General features: G+C 47.3%; 1 protein-coding gene across 1 annotated transcript in view; it reads right to left on the reverse strand.

The window, feature by feature from the left end:
• Positions 1 to 17,232, reverse strand: part of sbm (L-type amino acid transporter sobremesa) — a 144,264-nt gene extending 127,032 nt beyond the window's left edge. Inside the window, exon 1 of the mRNA XM_050195080.3 lies at positions 16,996 to 17,232. Coding sequence (XP_050051037.2) covers positions 16,996 to 17,035 — 40 coding nt within the window. The 5' untranslated portion in view covers positions 17,036 to 17,232. The remainder of the gene's footprint in view (positions 1 to 16,995) is intronic.
• Positions 17,233 to 17,525: the final 293 nt, after the last annotated feature.

Raw genomic sequence — 17,525 nt, forward strand, 5'->3', positions numbered from 1 at the left:
CGAACCCATGTATTTGCAGCATTCTGAATTTGAGAGCTGGGCACGCTAACCATAACCTTAGAAAAGTGGTTAGACGCTAAAGAAAGGTCACCCAAAAAGAAAAAAAGTTGTGTGCAGTTGCTTCAAATATTAGCTGAAACATAGTGCTCGTGGTGCCGACATTCCGAAAATTCCAAGAGCTAAGCACTTTCCCATTACTGGTATTTATAAAACCAGCATTTCGTGGTTCAATGTAGCCCTGTAGTCCAGAGGCTAGTTCCACCACGGGTAGTGTGTCGGAGCTCATATTTCACGCGACTATGCGTATGTCAGCATTAATTGTCACAAAATCACAGTATTTTCTTCTTTAACTCTTAAAATTAGACAGCCAACATATATGCCGCAAAACCCTCATCTTAATATTTCAGTACTTTTCGTTCTAACGTACATGTCCGCGCTGATCCATATGTTACAAAGTACTGAAAATCTACCTAATGCCTTCCATCAGGCAGCTGTTTTTATTCTTGATAATGCCAGGAAACCGAGCCTGATGCCACCAATGCTCAGAAATCTACCGGGAGCGCGCACAATGTTCCCGCACACCTTATGTGATATACCGTAGCGTCGAGGTGCTTCTCGTATAATGTAGGAGAATCAGTTGTAAAGGCCGAAGTGCACGGTTGGACACATGTGTTTAAGCTCACGAACTTGATCTGCGCCAATATTACCTGTCCAAGCTTTCATACCTGCTTAATAAGAAGCTTACTGCACCATCAATATGATGGCTGCTTTTAATTAATTGAAACAAATAAAACAATTAAACCAATAGAAATATTGGTGACATCATTTTATCATTCCAGATTGGTGACCTCTAGATGCGCAGTAAGTTGAGAAGTTGGGTGCGTAATTAACAAAGCTACGTTAATTAATTTTTTATAATTGATCTTTGGTGACTAAAGAAAATGAGTAGTTTGGAGCCCGTCCTCGCGATTATTTAGCCGAGCGAAGAAATTTTGATTAAATATGCTTCTGCAAGAGCTATGCGAACGAAAATTTTCCAATTACTCTTGGAAAGCATAATTTACGGAGAAAAAGAACATCTGTAATGTCACAGAAAGAACAGCGCTTCAAGACGGGACACAAAGGAGGAACCACACGCACACACTGCGCTGACTAACAACTTGAAGCGCTTTTCTTTCTGTAATAATGAAACAACTAGCCCGTCAGTCAATCTTTGCAAACCGGTAAAGTCAACCTGACCGCACCTAGCCTTTGGGGATGCTGTCATCAATAGTATGGCCCCGTGAGCACGTTCCTTGTGGCCAGTCCGCTTTCGATTTTTATTCACGCTGTTTTTTCGAAAGCGAGCAGTTTAAAGTTTTAGCATGTTTTAGTGTCAATATAACAGCGAACGTGTGCTGCCGAAAACTTGCTTGATCGCAGAAGCGATGCATGACGCATTGATGGCGCAGATTTAGTGCGTCACTGGCATCAAGACGATGCGCTGCCCCCAAGGGAAGGAAGATAACGAAACTGAAGAGCTTGGTAGCTGCTCACGGAGCCCTGCCGATGATGACGGTGCCATCGTGACGAAATCTGGGGCGGTGATATTGACGGCTGAGGCGTCTTTTCTTCTTCTTTTTTTACAGTGAAGCTGTTAAGGGCTACTTTCCCCGCTATCATGTCCGCGTGTAGAACAAGATCCCGAAGAAGGTGCAATGCCGGGCCGACCCGTGGCGGAGGTGCAGTTCGCCATAAGGGGCCCACATACACAGCTTCGCTGGTCATACTTCTTCACAGAGTGGAAGGGAACTGACTTTTTTTTGCTCTTATTTCACTTTCAGACAGAGATAATGCTATATAAATTCATTCTTGCCTCGCATATCTAAATATGGGTTTAAATAAACTCCATATCCCATTCATCATCCCCAAGGGCAGATGTAAGCGGGGAAATGCTCTCTCTCTCTTTCTTTCTCTCTCTCTCCCTCTCTCTCTCACACACACACACACACACACACACAGAGAGAGAGAGAGATACGACACATGTTTGCCCGCATTCACATTTACACGCACCAACGCATGCACACACGCACAAAATGTACGCACGCACGCACACACGAACACGCGTATGCTCACACACGCATACACGCACTCGTGCGCACGCATATTCAAATATTGAGACACAAACACGCGCACCTACTCAAATGCAAGTACACACGCAGGCACGCTCAAGGCGTGCACATCCATACACACTCCCTCTACTTCCCTTTGCCTCAAAAAACATGCGCGTGCAAACAGACTGCATGGCACTCGCTCTGCAATTACCGTTCAAACTCCAGCTGTAAATAATCGCTTTACGGTTAAAATTTTGCGCTTCTTCAAGTCCATGTGCCCTCTGCCGAGAGGGTGCAGAACCATTTGCTCCTTTCCTGTGACATAGCCGCCCATCCCTCATAAAAAACACTGCTTTAACGCACCACCAATGTTCCGACTAAGTGCCATAAATGCATATGTTGTTGTGCATATGCTGTTGCATATGTTGTTATGTTGTGCATATGTTGTCTTGGCGCAGACAGTTGAAACTTATTGATGCTCGGCTATTATATAGAAATGTGCATTGCCATGAAGTTCCACAGGATGTTGGAGGATATGAAGTTCCACAGAATGTCCAAAATTACTGAGTATGCCCATGCTACAAGGCCCGATATTTTTCAACGTAACACAAAGACATGCGCATGCTTGTTACGTTCTCCAAGGAATAAAATCTGACAATAAAAGCGATGACTTAACAAATAAGTAACCCACTGCTACGTTTTATGAAGTAACAATATAAAATATAATATTTCAAGAGCACTCCTGCAAAAACCAAAACTAAAACCAAACCTTGACTTTTGTGTTTCGTGCATCTGGCGGGAGACTGCCGAACTCAGCCCTACGTGGCGTTAAAAAAAAAGGAAGTGTCACACACCACGGTATGGAACCGCTGCCAGCATGACGCGGAACGAAAGGTGCGCGTGATTAAACGGTTCGGCCAGGGGTTCCAACGCTTCCGCACATGATACGCTTAGGTTTTTATATATACCACGTGAACTTGCGCAACTGTGTTTCAAAAATCGCTTTCTGGAAAAGTGTTACGCCATGAGTCGAGAGTCGAGATAGGCATCAATCGAAAGCTGTCTCCAGACTACATACGCTGTTACGCGATTACGATAGCAGCCGTAGTTTCGTCACAGCTACCGCTTAGTCTCGAAAGTCGAGTACAAAAATTCGTCGTTTCCATAGGCTTCCATTGATGAATCTTTACCCGCTGTGGGAACGGAATTCTTGCTTGCCACAGCGTGATCGCTGCGTTTGGCTCGTGTGGATTGCCTTCTAGAACATATTTGTCACCTTCCTTTTTCAACCATCGACCTGCAGCTTTAGTTATTCGCGAAAACCCCGCTCGTTCCATTGAAAACGCGCTAGCTTCGTGCGGGAGCCCCTTGGGGCGCTAGTTGGTACGAGTCCAGAAAAGCTGTATATGGTGCGTGTATTCGCGGGCTTCTCTCATGCTTTGAAAACACCCTTATGTAGCACATATTGAACAACAGAAAGCTGTATCTGCATATTTTTCATGTTGCTCTACAATTTTCTCATTGACACTTTTCATCTAATTATATCTGAGAAGTTGATTAATTAATTAAGACTAATTATGTAATTAGGCGGAATGCAAGAAATAATATGAGTATTTCGAAGCGACGGCAACCAACATTACCGTGGGTCTGTCCAGCTACGTAGTACTTGCGTATTTTTAACGTTTGGCTCAGGTTACGTGGGACACCAGCTATGTGTGTTAACAGATGCGCTCTGCGTGCTGTTAATTATCGTAACGGTGGTTCCGACTCAGGTTTCAATTCACTTGACTGAGAATTACGTGGTCCATACGCCCAACGTTTATGATATCGCTCGAACTTGTGTACAACACATTGTATATAAGCGATTTCCTGAGCTCTATGGTAGCTTTAAAGCTAAGGACCCACAAATAAGGTCGTTTTCAAATTCTAATCACAACCGGCAATCCTTGTGTTACGGCCCCCTTTTATTTTACAACACGACAGCCTCCGCGGACCATGACTCGCATGCACTGGAGTCGCCCGGATGCCAGAGATGCGGCGTCACCACGAGAGCGGCGCATCTCGTTACATGCTGAGTATTGGAGCAGCCGTCTGCCAGCGACGTGATTCTCTCTACTCGACGCGTGGATCCAGTAGGCGAACAGGTAGATGCGAATCGAGACACAGCTGCATCTGAAAGCACAATCCCTCTCACCCCTTACTTACTCCGCTTACTTAAAGACTCCGAGCAATAACAACAAAATGATTTCTTATTTCAATAACCAGTATTATTAATAAGTACATCAATTGTGTTCGACACCTTGATGGGGCGCCGACAGTTTCCCGTCAAATTATTGACTAATATGTCACCGTTGTGTAGGACTCCAGATCAACTCTGACCGTCTACTGGATTCTTTAACGTATACACGCAAAGGGCAGTTCGCGAACTTGTGTTTAACAGCACGAAGCGATAGCTTGCAGCGGCGGGTCCCCCGTCGTATGCTGTGTACCGTAGGGGTGCAAGTGCTAGCGGCAAGAGTCGGACAGAAAGCTGACAGATGCACGGACAGTGCACGCAGACAAGCAACGCAAAGTTCAAGCATCAGAGACGAAGCGTGAGACATATAGATGCAAAGACACGCGAGTATTACGTGCGTGGTCACAAAGCGAACGCGCGCAGGCTTCCCCGTCAGGCGACTTCACATGCTAAAACACGGTCGCAGGGAGCAGGGGGAGCTTGGCTCACACACGTCGCGCCTCCATGCATCCACGCCGCAGTAACCACGTCCCTGCTTCGGAGGGCGAACGTGACGTTTCGAATGCAGTCAAAGTAGCCCAAGGAGCAACAATTGCGAGTTCGAACTGGTGCCAAAAGTATAACGTCGGAGCCATGCCAGAGATCGCGCAATTGCGCTAAAACATTCAAGGGGCACGAAGCGGCTCAGCGCGCTCATCGTTCAGACGGCACTTGGAACGCACAACCACTCAGCTGAGAAAACAAGAAAAGCAGAGAAACGTGCAACGTCGGCGATGGCCCTATACTGCAATGTTATCTGTACGAGCGACAACACCTCGTTCCCGTTCTCGTAGACTACTGCCGTATCGTAAAACTGTGCACATAGACAAAAAATAAGTAACAGAAAGCAGAGAGATAGAATGAGAGACGCGCGGCGAGAAGTGAACGTGTCCGGAGCATGCACGCCATAAACATCTGCTCGCTTATTAGCGGTGTGAACTTGACCTCCGCTTGAGGCTGTTGCGAGCGAACATGTACTTGTGTGCAATGGCTGTGCTCGCGAATCATCGTCTCGTTTACTAACGCGACCCACCGCCGGTCTCAAGCGTCGGTGCGGCATAACTGTAGGCATTTCTTTGACGCGCTCGAGCAAAGTCAAGCTTGCGTGGTGTATCTGCAGTGGATAGCGGAAGCGCGAGTAGGGCGGCTCTTAATTGTCGAGGAGTTGAGTATTTTGCAAATATGTCTGCAAGTCACCCGTGACAAGTGATTTCCCTATACAGGAAATGCATAGCGCCCGCTGCGCAATGCATATGTCAGCTGACGCCTGCGCGCTAGCACTGCGGCGGCTATAAGAGGTCGACGACCCCCTTCTGTGCTGTCGTAAACGGCCTTCTATGACGGCGTCGCCGTGCGTCTGTGGTTCCAACACTTGACGTCCGAGGGAGAGAAAGGCGTCCACGTACCTCCTCCCCACCCCCTTTCAAACACACACTCTAAAAAAAGTTTACACCTTTTGAGTTGTATCTTGCCACGCAATGATAAACACCATCTGTCTTGTCCGCATTTCCTTTCTTTAACGCTGCGAGCCCGGTACGTCCCAGTAACGAACGGCGCGCGCGTTATCAACATGACATAGCATTGCCGACAGGAAAGTAGCGGGCGCGGCGTTTTCAAGAAAGGAAACGCAAGCAAGGAGTCAGCTGACGATTGTTGTGTGGCAGAGATACACCCCAAAGGGTGTAACTATGCCTAAGAGTGTATACACCTTTTCGGGTGTATATTGGCCACTCTACACTCTTAAAGGGTTGCAGCCTTTGAGGTGTATATTCGTCCCACAACAATAACCGTCGTCTGCTTTGCTTGCGTTTCCTTTCCTGAAAACTCGGCGCTCGCTACTTTCCTGTCGAGAATGCTGTGTCACACTGATAACGCGCATGCCGTTCGTGACTAGGAAGTACCGGGCTCGCAGCGTTAAAGAAAGGAAACGCGGGCAAGACAGATGACGATTATCGTTGTGGGACAAGATACGCCCCAAAGGGTGCAAATTTTTCTAAGATTGTATAGAGTGTGGCAAATATACACCCCGAAGGGTGTAAACTTTTATAAGAGTGTAATCGTCATTTGTCTTGCTTGCGTTTCCTTCCTTGAAAACGCTGCGCTCGCTACTTTCCTGTCGGAAATGCTCTGTCATGCTAATAACGGGCATGCCGTTCGTGACTTGGAAGTACCGGGCTCGCCACGTTAAAGAAAGGAAATGCGGACAAGACAGATGACGATTACACTTTAAAAACAGTTGCGCCCTTTGGGGCGTATATTTGCCACGCAACGATAATCGTAAAAGATAATCGCAATATAATCGCAATATAATCGCAACGATAATCGATTCCCAGTTTCACCTATGTAGGATGCGTCATAACTATTGCACAGAATCGTGTAGATTACTCCTGGAAACCTTGACCTTTCCAAAGGATCTTTCACGCGTGCAAGCTTCTGTCTTAGTTCGTTTGTGGGCACGGGTGCGATTTTTCCACCGTATTTGCCAAAAACTCTTGCCAGTGCCTCATTGATGCCTTGTGTGTAGGGGACAGCCCTTTGTTATAGGTAGAATAGCTTATGTTGCTCCCTTCCTCAGTTTTAGGTCATTCGAGAAGAAGATTGAGGGCATCACACGTAAAAGTATAAAACAGGCGCTGGGGCTTCCCATCCGCACTGCAAATGAAAAGCTTTTAGCTCTAGGGCTCCACAACACTCTTGAGGAGATTACTGAAGCAGTGAGGATCTCGCAGTATGAGAGACTTGCGGGAAGCCCTACGGGCAGGAAAATCCTAGCTAGGCTAGGCATAAACTATGAGGGGCAGGAAGGCATCAAAGTCGACCTGCCGCGAAGTGTGCGGAACCGACTAATAATCCCACCACTACCTCAAAACATGCACCCAATCCATCACAAGGAACGCAGAGAGAAACGGGCCGAGGCTCTTGAGAAGCGTTTCAAAAACTCGAAGGACGTGCTCTACGTTGATGCTGCAGACTATAGCAACGGCCGCATAGCTCTAGCTGTAACGAGCGCTGAAACTAGATTGATAGCCAGTGGCACAGTTCCAACTCATTGCTCTCAGATTGGAGAAGAATCTGCCATAGCACTTGCAATTGCAAGTACTTCAGCCAAAATTATAGTCAGCGACTCTAAGGTTGCCGTGATGAACTTTGCCAGAGGCAGAATTTCTCCCGAGGCGAACAGAATCCTGCAGACCTGCAGAGATGACAGGAAAATTGAAATAATCTGGGCACCTGCGCACGCCTCCCTCGCTGGGAACGAGGCGGCCCACGAATTAGCTCGAGGACTTACATACCGAGCTGGTGGGCTAGCCGAAGGCTTCACGGGGCGGGACCGCTTAGTGTGTTACAGAGAGATCACACAACACTACAGACTAGGGCGGGTTAAATATCCTCCGGCTGATATATCCTTAAACAAGAGCCAGGCCTCCACTTGGCGTCGCCTGCAAACCAACTCGTTTCCAAGCCCGGTGTCGTGCAGCCTCTACTACCCGGGTCAGTACTCCAGCCAGGGTAAGCGATGTAAAGCCAGGGCTAATCTTAATCACATTCTGTGGGAATGCCCACAGGCTCCCTCTGAGAGAAGAATAAAGTCTTTAGAACAATGGGAGACCTTATTACTCAGCTCCGATCCGGAGATTCAACCGAAGACCGTCCAACTGGCCGAAACCGCCGCTAGGGTCTAAGGACTCCTGGCTGTCGTCTAGGTGGGAAGGCTTAAAGCCTTCCCTACATCTGTTAGACAAATAAAGTTTTACAATCCAATCCAATCTTGTACTTTTGCGTGGTTATCAACTGACGATCGCAATTCTTGAGTCCTCAGAATTGAGGACTCAAGAATTGGACCAGATGCGCAATGCGCATCTCGCACAATGCGCATCTCAACCTCGGACCAGATGCGCAATGCGCAAGAAAAGAGCGAAGAGGAGTCGAACCTCGGTTATATCACCGTGTGGGTCGGCCTCCGATACACACTGGTTGTAGTAACCTTGGCCGAACGTCTTATGTGGACGTCGAGGAATGCGATCTGTCCATTTTTTTCTTCTTCCATGGTGAACTGGATACTTGGTATAAAAAAGTTCAGCTGCTCAAGGAAAGGCAGCACGTCTTGGCGACGAATCACACAAAAACGGTCTTCTATGTATCGGGAAAATAAATTCGGAGTTACATCAACCATGTTGGATGTAACGAGGATCCAAAACAGAGATGCCACTAAAACGAAAGGGCGAAATTTGCTTACCCTGAATTTCACATTAAACCATATACCTTTTCCTTCATCTAACACGCACGTTTCAAAATGCGCAACACTCAAATAATACAAAACATTTTCGTTCATTAAGTGCTGCTTTCCATTTGCTGGCAGCTTTCACTAATGATATGTTCTACATCGCGATTTGCTGGTATGATGCGCTTGGTGACTGTTCTATAGCGTAAGAACTTTTCTTATGAATACAGGCCCCCATCCTTTTAGCAGTTTCTCCGTGTCCAATGTTTTTTTTTTTTTTTTCGGAGGGCTGGGAGCGCACAACACGATTTGCGAAAGAGAAGACGTGCGAGTGACCCAAAAGTCCATGACAGTCGCGAACTACGCGCCTATACTGCTTTCAAAAAGCGCCCGAGCTCCCAAAAGTCGCCCTCTTGGAAGTCTCTTTTTGAGGTAGAGAGAGTGGTCACACGCACCCAAGCCCAAACGTTGAGCAGTTTGCCATAGCAGAACGAGATGGCGCTTCGGCGGCGTGCCGTGTGTTGCCTGACCAAAAGCGCACGAATGCGAAACCATTACCGCTTCTGCCTTGCTGCTGTGCGATCAGCGGTTGAAAATGCAACTGGGTGTTCGCTAACGCAATGTGCTCTGTTCATGCTGAAAAGGTGGAACAGTAGAGGGAGACGAATGCAGCAGTTGGCTGAAAAAAGTAGTGACTCACATATTTAGGAATGGAATTAATAGTGTGACCAAGTTCACAGATTGCTGCGATACATAAAGACTGGACTGTGTTGTCGGCCCTTCGCGATACACGGCCTTCCTTGAGAATAAAATAAAAGTACTGTTCCGCCAGAGTTGTATCACTAACCTCCAAAGAAAGGACTTCAACTCCGGAACGTCGACGAGAGTGAGTACCACTCGTTACACACACTGCAGTGACAAACGCAGTAGCGTCGCTTCTTGGCATACTAAGTTTTTGTGCGTTATCTACACGCATCTACCCCAGCTTACACGCAAAGTTACGCACATTCTATCGCCAACGTATAAGACATAAGTGAATGGGCGTACTCTTGGAATCAATGCGCCGAAGCATGGGTGACGGCGACTATACACCAAGAGCACACGAATAGTCGAAGCTGAACATTTCGTGACGATCCACAGAATAAGCGAGTGGCTACCATAATACGCCTTTGCTACAAGCTGTTACAATGTACAGAACATCTACGTTCCAAGCCTTGTGCGCAGCAAAAACAATCTATCACAGCTGAGCACACCCACAAGCAATTAGGAAGAAAATAAACAATCACATATAGTGACCGCACCGAGGAACGTTACTGAATCAAAAACATGACAAGCCGCTGCTTCAAAGTGTTTGCCAAATAAAGTACTAAGAGAAAAACACATTGACCCTGTTTTAGTTCATAAGCGGAACGTTTGGAAAGCTTGAAATACATTTCATCCTCGTTTATAGTACCAGTATGTGCTGCTCTCGCCGTTTGGACAAGACGTAATGAGCTCCGAAAGCGCTTACATGTCCTGTGAAACTGTGGCCAAAGTTTCGTGCTGTCCACCCAGTCACAGTCTATACGAAATCTGTCTAAACAGACGTTTGCTGAACCGCACGGCATCATGTACATATATTGTAAACACGAAGGCAGCTGAGGCAAGCAGTGGCCGCTTCACCACGTGACCAAACATGGCGGCGCCCATGGGATCGCTGTACAAAGGGTCTATACTTGCGATCGCTGCGCGTCTGTAATGGACAGGCGTGGGGGGGTTAAGTGCGCCGCGCACAACAGTGGCTGTCACAGCGTGACCATCAGCTTTGCGCGTCGAAGCGGTTAAAAAGTCGCAATGAGCGAACACTGAGCGTCCCATTGGACCCCGGATATCTTCTGGACATCGCGATTAGATCCGAACGTGCATGTCCCGGTCAGGACGGCCAGTGAATAACATGTGGACATTAATTTGGGGATATCCTATTTAAGACCTCCTTCGGACATCCGCACGACTGAACTTCTGGGATCTAAACCAAATCCCTAAATTTTCCTCCTATGGATGTCTGAAGGATGTTTTCAACGGGATGTCCCATACCGGCCATATCTGGACCAACACATACAATACAACACGTACTACGTGTTCATATCGCGGAATGTTGTCTCTTCCACGTACGGCTGCCTTCAGCATACGCTCTTCCGAAAAGACATGCCAGCCAGCAATGTGAAGCTGCTGCATTCAGAATCAAACTTCCAATGCAGACGATAAATGAAGAAGTTGCAATGAACGACTGAAACTGCACAAGCATATCGGGAGGAAACGTCACAAAGCGATAGGCAGAGCGCCGGAACAGCTGCGCATTACCACCTACCGCAAGGCATAACCGAATATAAGTAGTTCCCTACGCTCCTACCACGGAGGAAGGAAACTAAGGAGAGGCCCTACCCCCTCCGCGCGCTAGCAGAAAAGTGTGGCGGAAATGACGTAGTAGGTTCTCATTTTTTTGCTGCTTTTTTATTTATTTTTTTTGTTGTATGGCCACGCCTTTTGGGCCACAATGGCGGCGTTGTTATGGTTTTGAACGCTCACACGTGTTGCTCTGGTAGGTTTCGGGCCGTGGCGAAGGCGCTGAGTGGGCGGGTTTGCGTTAGTCACCGTGTCTTGTTGCGCTGTGTTACCTGCACCGTGCTCTGCCAGATGTTGCGCGAGCGCGCGCGCTCCGCGCGCGACACCACGCGCAGCGCGGCGTGGTTTCGCGAAAGATGTAAACAAGAGAGGAGGGTGGCCCAAAAGGCGGAGCATCGCCATGAGCAACGCCAAATTCCGGCTTCACTTTTGCTTCACAAAGAGTGACGTCAGGGCCTCTCCTTAGTTTCCTTCCTCCGTGGCTCCTACGCTCTCCGAACATGTCGAGAAAGCTGAGTACGGCAACCTCTGCAACGGCTGCAACCCCTGCCGTAGAACAGAGCAGTGACTACCTTTACCCAGTCGAATCGCCACTGTCTGTTGCATGCACGCGCACGCTTTTCGCTGATTTGCGCGTAGTTGGTCACATGACTTAACGCCGCCGTCTCATTGGACCTCTTCGCTCTTCTCTGTAAGCTCGGAATGCCTGAAGGTTGCTGGGTTGGTGCGCTCCGCGCTCTCGCACGCTTAGTTCGCCATATGAGTTCGCGCGCTTTCTCTGAACATGGTGGTTGTGTCATGCGCTCATGAGTTCAAGCGTGAACGTTTGTTAGTTACAGGTGAACGTTTTCGTCGTGCGCTTTGGAGCTCCATTTCTGCGGCGGCTGTATGTCCATCAAGAGGTAAGTGAGAGTTCATGAAGTCAGCGTTTCTTTATTAGCAGCCTTGCAATCTTTTCGACTAAAATGTCGTGTCTGCGCGTAATCGAATGACGGGCATTGTACCCAGGGTTTGTGGCGAAATACCCATGGTTTGCGGGCCATACCCATGGTTTGAGGCGAAAGTAACATCAATCGGCAATTGACCATCGGCAGTGCCTCGTTTGGTTGCATCGTACTGGTTTTCTGCAAACTCCCGAGCTTACTCTGTCCTATATTCCTGCGCAGCGCTAAGATCCGCCGAAAGGAAATTTACGAACTCGAAACGTTTAGAACCGATAACTCCTTCCACGTAGTCCACAGGATGGGTCCGCGAGAGTTATCGTTGTATCTTTCGTGAACAGTGGCGAATAATAAGAAAATGAATATTAATAATAACAACTTCCCGACAGTGTCGGGAAGTTGTTAAAACATATAGGAAACATATAAAACCATATTGGAATATTTTTACGTAAATATACGTAATTCCAATCTCCTGACGTCAAACTTGCGTAACCGCCGACGCAAGCATCGGGTGGTGACCCGCAGGGTTGTTTAAAGAGACCAATCAAATGTTTTCCTCGTTTATAGGAGGTCACTTTTGCTTGCTTTAAAAACGAATAACACTGCCTACATTGAGCGGCTTGTCTTATCTAATTGGCTGATAAGAGGCGAGGAGCACAGCTCAAGTGGAGAGGAATTCTATGGGGCCGAGCCAGTGCACTGAATATCGATAACCGGATGAAGAGGGTGGTGCGGCGTCTGCGATCGGTCCGCTTTCCCTTACTTAGCTTGGGGTGGCTCGTCGAAAATCGCGGCGGCATGCAACGGAAGGTTAAGAATGCCGCTAAAAAGGATTATCAGCAAAGAAAACTTGACTGAGCGAGGTCGTAAACGTGCCGAAAGTGCTCGAAAACGTTACACAGCCACGCAAAAAGTATTATTTTACGCAAATAAACCCATGCTCTCCGGCAGGCGCGAGTAGACTGCCTCAGCGATCGGCGGCAGCCATCTTTTATTCCTTTCGGAACGGGACAGCCTGCGGCTATTCAGAGAAATAATTCCGTTTTGTTCGGCATATTAATGCATCTTTAACGCGTACACGTCTCTTTGACGCGTTGAGTTTTCGCGGTTTTGTGACGTCGCGTGACAGGCAGGTGAAGTGGGTGCCGCCCGAAAACTGTTGACCGATAACCGAAGTCTAATGGCGAAAAGGCGTCGAATCAGAAATAACTATTTTTCTTTTGTTCTTTGCAGTGAAGCATAATCAGCGTGTTCCCATCATATCAGATGGGGAGCTACCGCGGTTTTTGTGACGTCGCGTGACAGACAGGCGAAGTGGGGATGGTTAAAAAAAGTTGCTAGCCAATGGCGGAGGGATGATTTCAGAATTGGAATAGAAAAGTTTGGAATAGCTCTACGTTATAGCGTCCATGGCCCCTGTTCATGCCTGGCATTGCGCACGACACCAAGTTTGTTAATTTAACAAGAAAGCGAAGGTTTACTGTAATTTCCATTTGCGATAACACGTACAGCTGCTTAAATATAGTTGTCTGGTAATTGGCTGTCGCAATCACTGCTTCGCTTTTCGGACGAAACTGCGACATTTTTTACTGTTATCAGCTCGCTTGACATAGCTATGCTGACGTAGAGACTAGGAGAATTCCTTTTATCTTTGTACAGAGTTGAAATCATTACAACTTCTTTTCTGATAACTGTTAGCTCAGTGAGCTTGTATTAAGCCACAAGGAAGCAAAGTGGCTGTCAGAACCTGCAGATTGCTGTTAAAAGTGTAGGTTGTTAACATACACATGGATAGCAATTTTCGTACATATTTATAAGACGTTTTTATTGCATATTTTACAGCCATGCTGTGTTCCCGCCATCAGTCTGGTGTCCCTTTGGGTCGACATCATTCTTCGTTGATGATCAGCACAGAAACAAGCAGTTCCTCTGATCTTAACAGTGCACTTTCGTGTCTGCGACCACTGGAACCTATCCTGTATGATGACTAGTAAATTGTGTAGCTTACCCGTGATCTCTTCTGTTCTGCATCTGCAACCATGGATGAAAGGCTGCACCTAGCGTGTGGTAACTTCCTTGTGGGCTGATGTACCTGTGAACTGTGGGTTAATTTTTGTCTCTGACTGTTCAAGCAAGTCCACAGAAATGCCCCAGTAGATTTCTTAGTACATGTGAACTGCGATGTAGTTGTCTGCGACCGCTGAGCCAGCCTGCAGTGAGCCTTAATAAAATGTTTAGTCGCCAAGATACCTGCTATCTTTTCAGAAGCATTTGCATCTGCTGCCATGGAAGAACAGCCACGCTCTGCCTCTGGTAACTTCCATCGAGGCTGTCTGATACCCGTGAATTTTTAGGATGAATTTGTGTTTGCGTGTGGCCGCTGAAGCCAGCACACACAAATCCTTTGTTAGCTTTTGGTACGGGTGAACTCACATAACGCATTTTTCTGTCTATGACTGCTGAAGCGAGCATACTGCAAGCCTTTAGTTAATTGTGTAGTCGCCAAGGTACCTGTGACGGCTTCAGCAATATTTGCGACCACGGAAAGGTCCCATTCAGCTTCTGTTTACTTGCTTCGAGCCTGCGAGCACTTACGGTGAATTTGTGTTTGTGACCACTCAAGTACAGCAAGCATGTTGTAACTTTAGTACCTATGAAATCAGTTTGGTTTGGTGTCGAAGTAAGTGTATTATAACTGCTTTTGTATCTGTGAACTCTCCAGTAATGTTCGTGTTTGCAACTGCCTAAGTGATCCTTTAGTAATTTTATTAATGCCCAGTGTATCTATCAAATATTTAGTACTTTTACTGTGTGCGACCACTGAAGCAGCCTCGCAGAAAGTCTGGAGTAGCTTCCTTCATGGCTGACACGTGTGAACTTTCCAGCAAATATTGCATGTGCCTGCAACTGTTGAAGTAAGCCAGCCCACAGTAGCCATCCTACTAACTTCCTTTGTACCCCCTCACCCTTGCAGAAGGCTTTTAAAGTTCTTTTACTGGCCGAGGTGCATCTGCAAATTATTAGCTCAACTGAAATGGTCTCGTCACTACATCAAAGTGCCAATGCTTGCTCTGGTTACCTTTACCAGAACTTGTTATGGGTGCATAGCGCATTTTCTCTATAAATGGATGATCATATATAGCAGCTGTTTGTGTCTATATATGACCTCTGAACTAGTATCAAGTAACTTTGTTAATGCATAATGTAGTTGTAACATCTTTAGCATAACTCTTGTTAGTGCGCGTAACTACTGAATATGGCCTAAGGAAAGGCTCTGGCAACTTAAAGTGACTAACATATCTGAACTGTTCAGCAAATTTTGCATTGATGTACCTGCCACCACGGAAGTGAGCCCACAGCAAGCCTCATGATAACTTCCGTAGTGGCCCCACTGCGAAGTCTTGAATTTTCTCACCCAAAGTGCACATGCAAACAGTTTAATTCATGTGCACTTTTACTAACCATAGTGCGTCATAAGTAACTCCTAATGGCTGAGCTTGTATGATGAAATTATTTAGTTTTATTTGTTTGCATTGATGGGCTTTACAGAAAACTGCTGAGTGCATTTAAAAGTTGGACTCGTGATCTTCCTGCAACTGTTTTATTGAAATAAATGCCGTATTTTTAATGAGATTGTCAAATAATTCAGCAGCCTGCAGAACTTAGTTATGTAGCTTCGTTCCTGTTAGCACAAAGAAGTATAGCTTGCATGTCTATATGTGTTGAATTAATGCATTTTTATCAAGTTGTATGTTATATATTAGCTCAGCGTATCAGAGAATTATGTGCACAATGCTTAGCTGCACTGCAGCCTTCTTTTAACATGCTTTGAGATGCGTTGGGCTGTATTCCTGGCCTGTCTCCTGGTACTTCAGCTTTTGCATCACAAAAATGTTTGGCCGCCTCCTTGGACGACTGGGATGGATCTTCAACTGCCATGCAGTTCTTTTTCATCATTGCCTCACAAGTCAACACAAAACCAGGCCAAGCTTACTTTGTTAATGGTATGCAAAATGCAGCAGGCCTGCTGCACTGCATAAGGACATCATAAGGAACGTATTTATTATGTTAATTTATAATCAATATGGACGTCCTGTGGATACCCTAAATCCACAACCAAATGTCCCAGGAACGTCCTCTGGACAATTGGTAACATAAATGTCCCAGAAGCGTCCTACATCCTGACAAAAATGTCCCTAGGACGTACTCGGGATTGTACAATAAAAATAACCCATATTTAAACATCTGTTGGGCGTCCGAATATCCCATTATGATGTTCGTGGGACGTTTCTATGAACGCCAATTCGCGTGCATGGGACGATCCCATGGACATCCAAGAATGATCCACAGGCTTCTTACATATGTCCTAGGGACGTTCGAGTGTCCCGTTTTGGATCTCTGCTTGACATCTGTTGGACGCTGATGGTCCAATGGGGTCCTACGGACTTTTCCGAGACATTTCGGACGCATTCGGAAATAACTTTGGCGCATTCGGGCTATACCCATGTATATGACGGACGGAGGTGACAAAAGAACAGACAAACTGAGCGTTTCAAAAGAAAAAAGTAAATGTATTTGTAGCTTCGGTCGTGAGCGTTTCGAAGCAACGAACTGCGCACGATCGTCGCCTCCAGTGTTACTTCCGCCGATATGCGAGAAACTTAATTCAGCACCCTTTACGCGTGACTACATGGAAAGAAAATAAAACGAGCGAAAGAAAAAAAGGAAAGGGACGGTGGAACATTGCTGTGCAATATAAATGAACCGCGTTGAGATCATACCAACCGCAGACTTGCAATCTGCGCGATTAGTTTCGCGCCGCGGCCCATGCTTACGCAAGCGGCGAAGGGTCGAGAAATGGCAACAGGGCCGTGGTTTTGCGAAGCCCCTGTGCGAGAACCGTGTACACCCCAGGGCCCCACACATCGGTCACTGATGGAGAAAAACCCATTCGCTCCTTCGCCCCCATCAACGGGCCGGACATATTCCGTGCTCCATACGGCGCGTTGCAGCGACAACGGCGAACGAGAGCGGCGGCCCACGTGGCTTCCATATGCGGGCCCCGGCGTGGGGTCTTCTCACCTGGCGCGTAGTCGTAGTCGTATCCGGCGGTGGCAGACATGTCCAGCTTAAGCGTAATCCGGCCAGCAGGAGCAACGGCAGCAGCCGGGAAGTGCACCCTGATCTCGTCGTCTACACGGAGCCGCGGGTTGTTGCCGGTGCGTGCGTGTCTTGCTTATTCCCAGCGGCCGTGGTTCCGGAGCCGGGTGCAGCGTGCGTCTGCCGTGCCGGTTGCCCCCGCTTTGCGGCTCCACGCTACACCGCGCGATTATGTTCGCACGGGAGCAGACGATTTTTTCCCGGCGTCACGCTGGCAAACGCTCCGTGGCGCCATCTCTGTCTCATCGGCCGACATAGAGTCGACCGCTTGTGCGGTCTGTGACAGGAACACTGAGTGCAAGAGGGGAAAGTTTCAGATCGTGTCTCTATGCTGTCATTTCACGTTGCCTTGTGAGCGGCGCCGGCGGCATGCAGAGCCTATTTAGAACGAGAGCAATGGACAGCAGTGAAGCACCATGAAGCGGATTTTTCTGCAAAACCGGTTTCCTGGT

Source organism: Dermacentor andersoni, chromosome 1 (assembly GCF_023375885.2).
Source record: "Dermacentor andersoni chromosome 1, qqDerAnde1_hic_scaffold, whole genome shotgun sequence".
NCBI lineage: Eukaryota > Metazoa > Arthropoda > Arachnida > Ixodida > Ixodidae > Dermacentor > Dermacentor andersoni.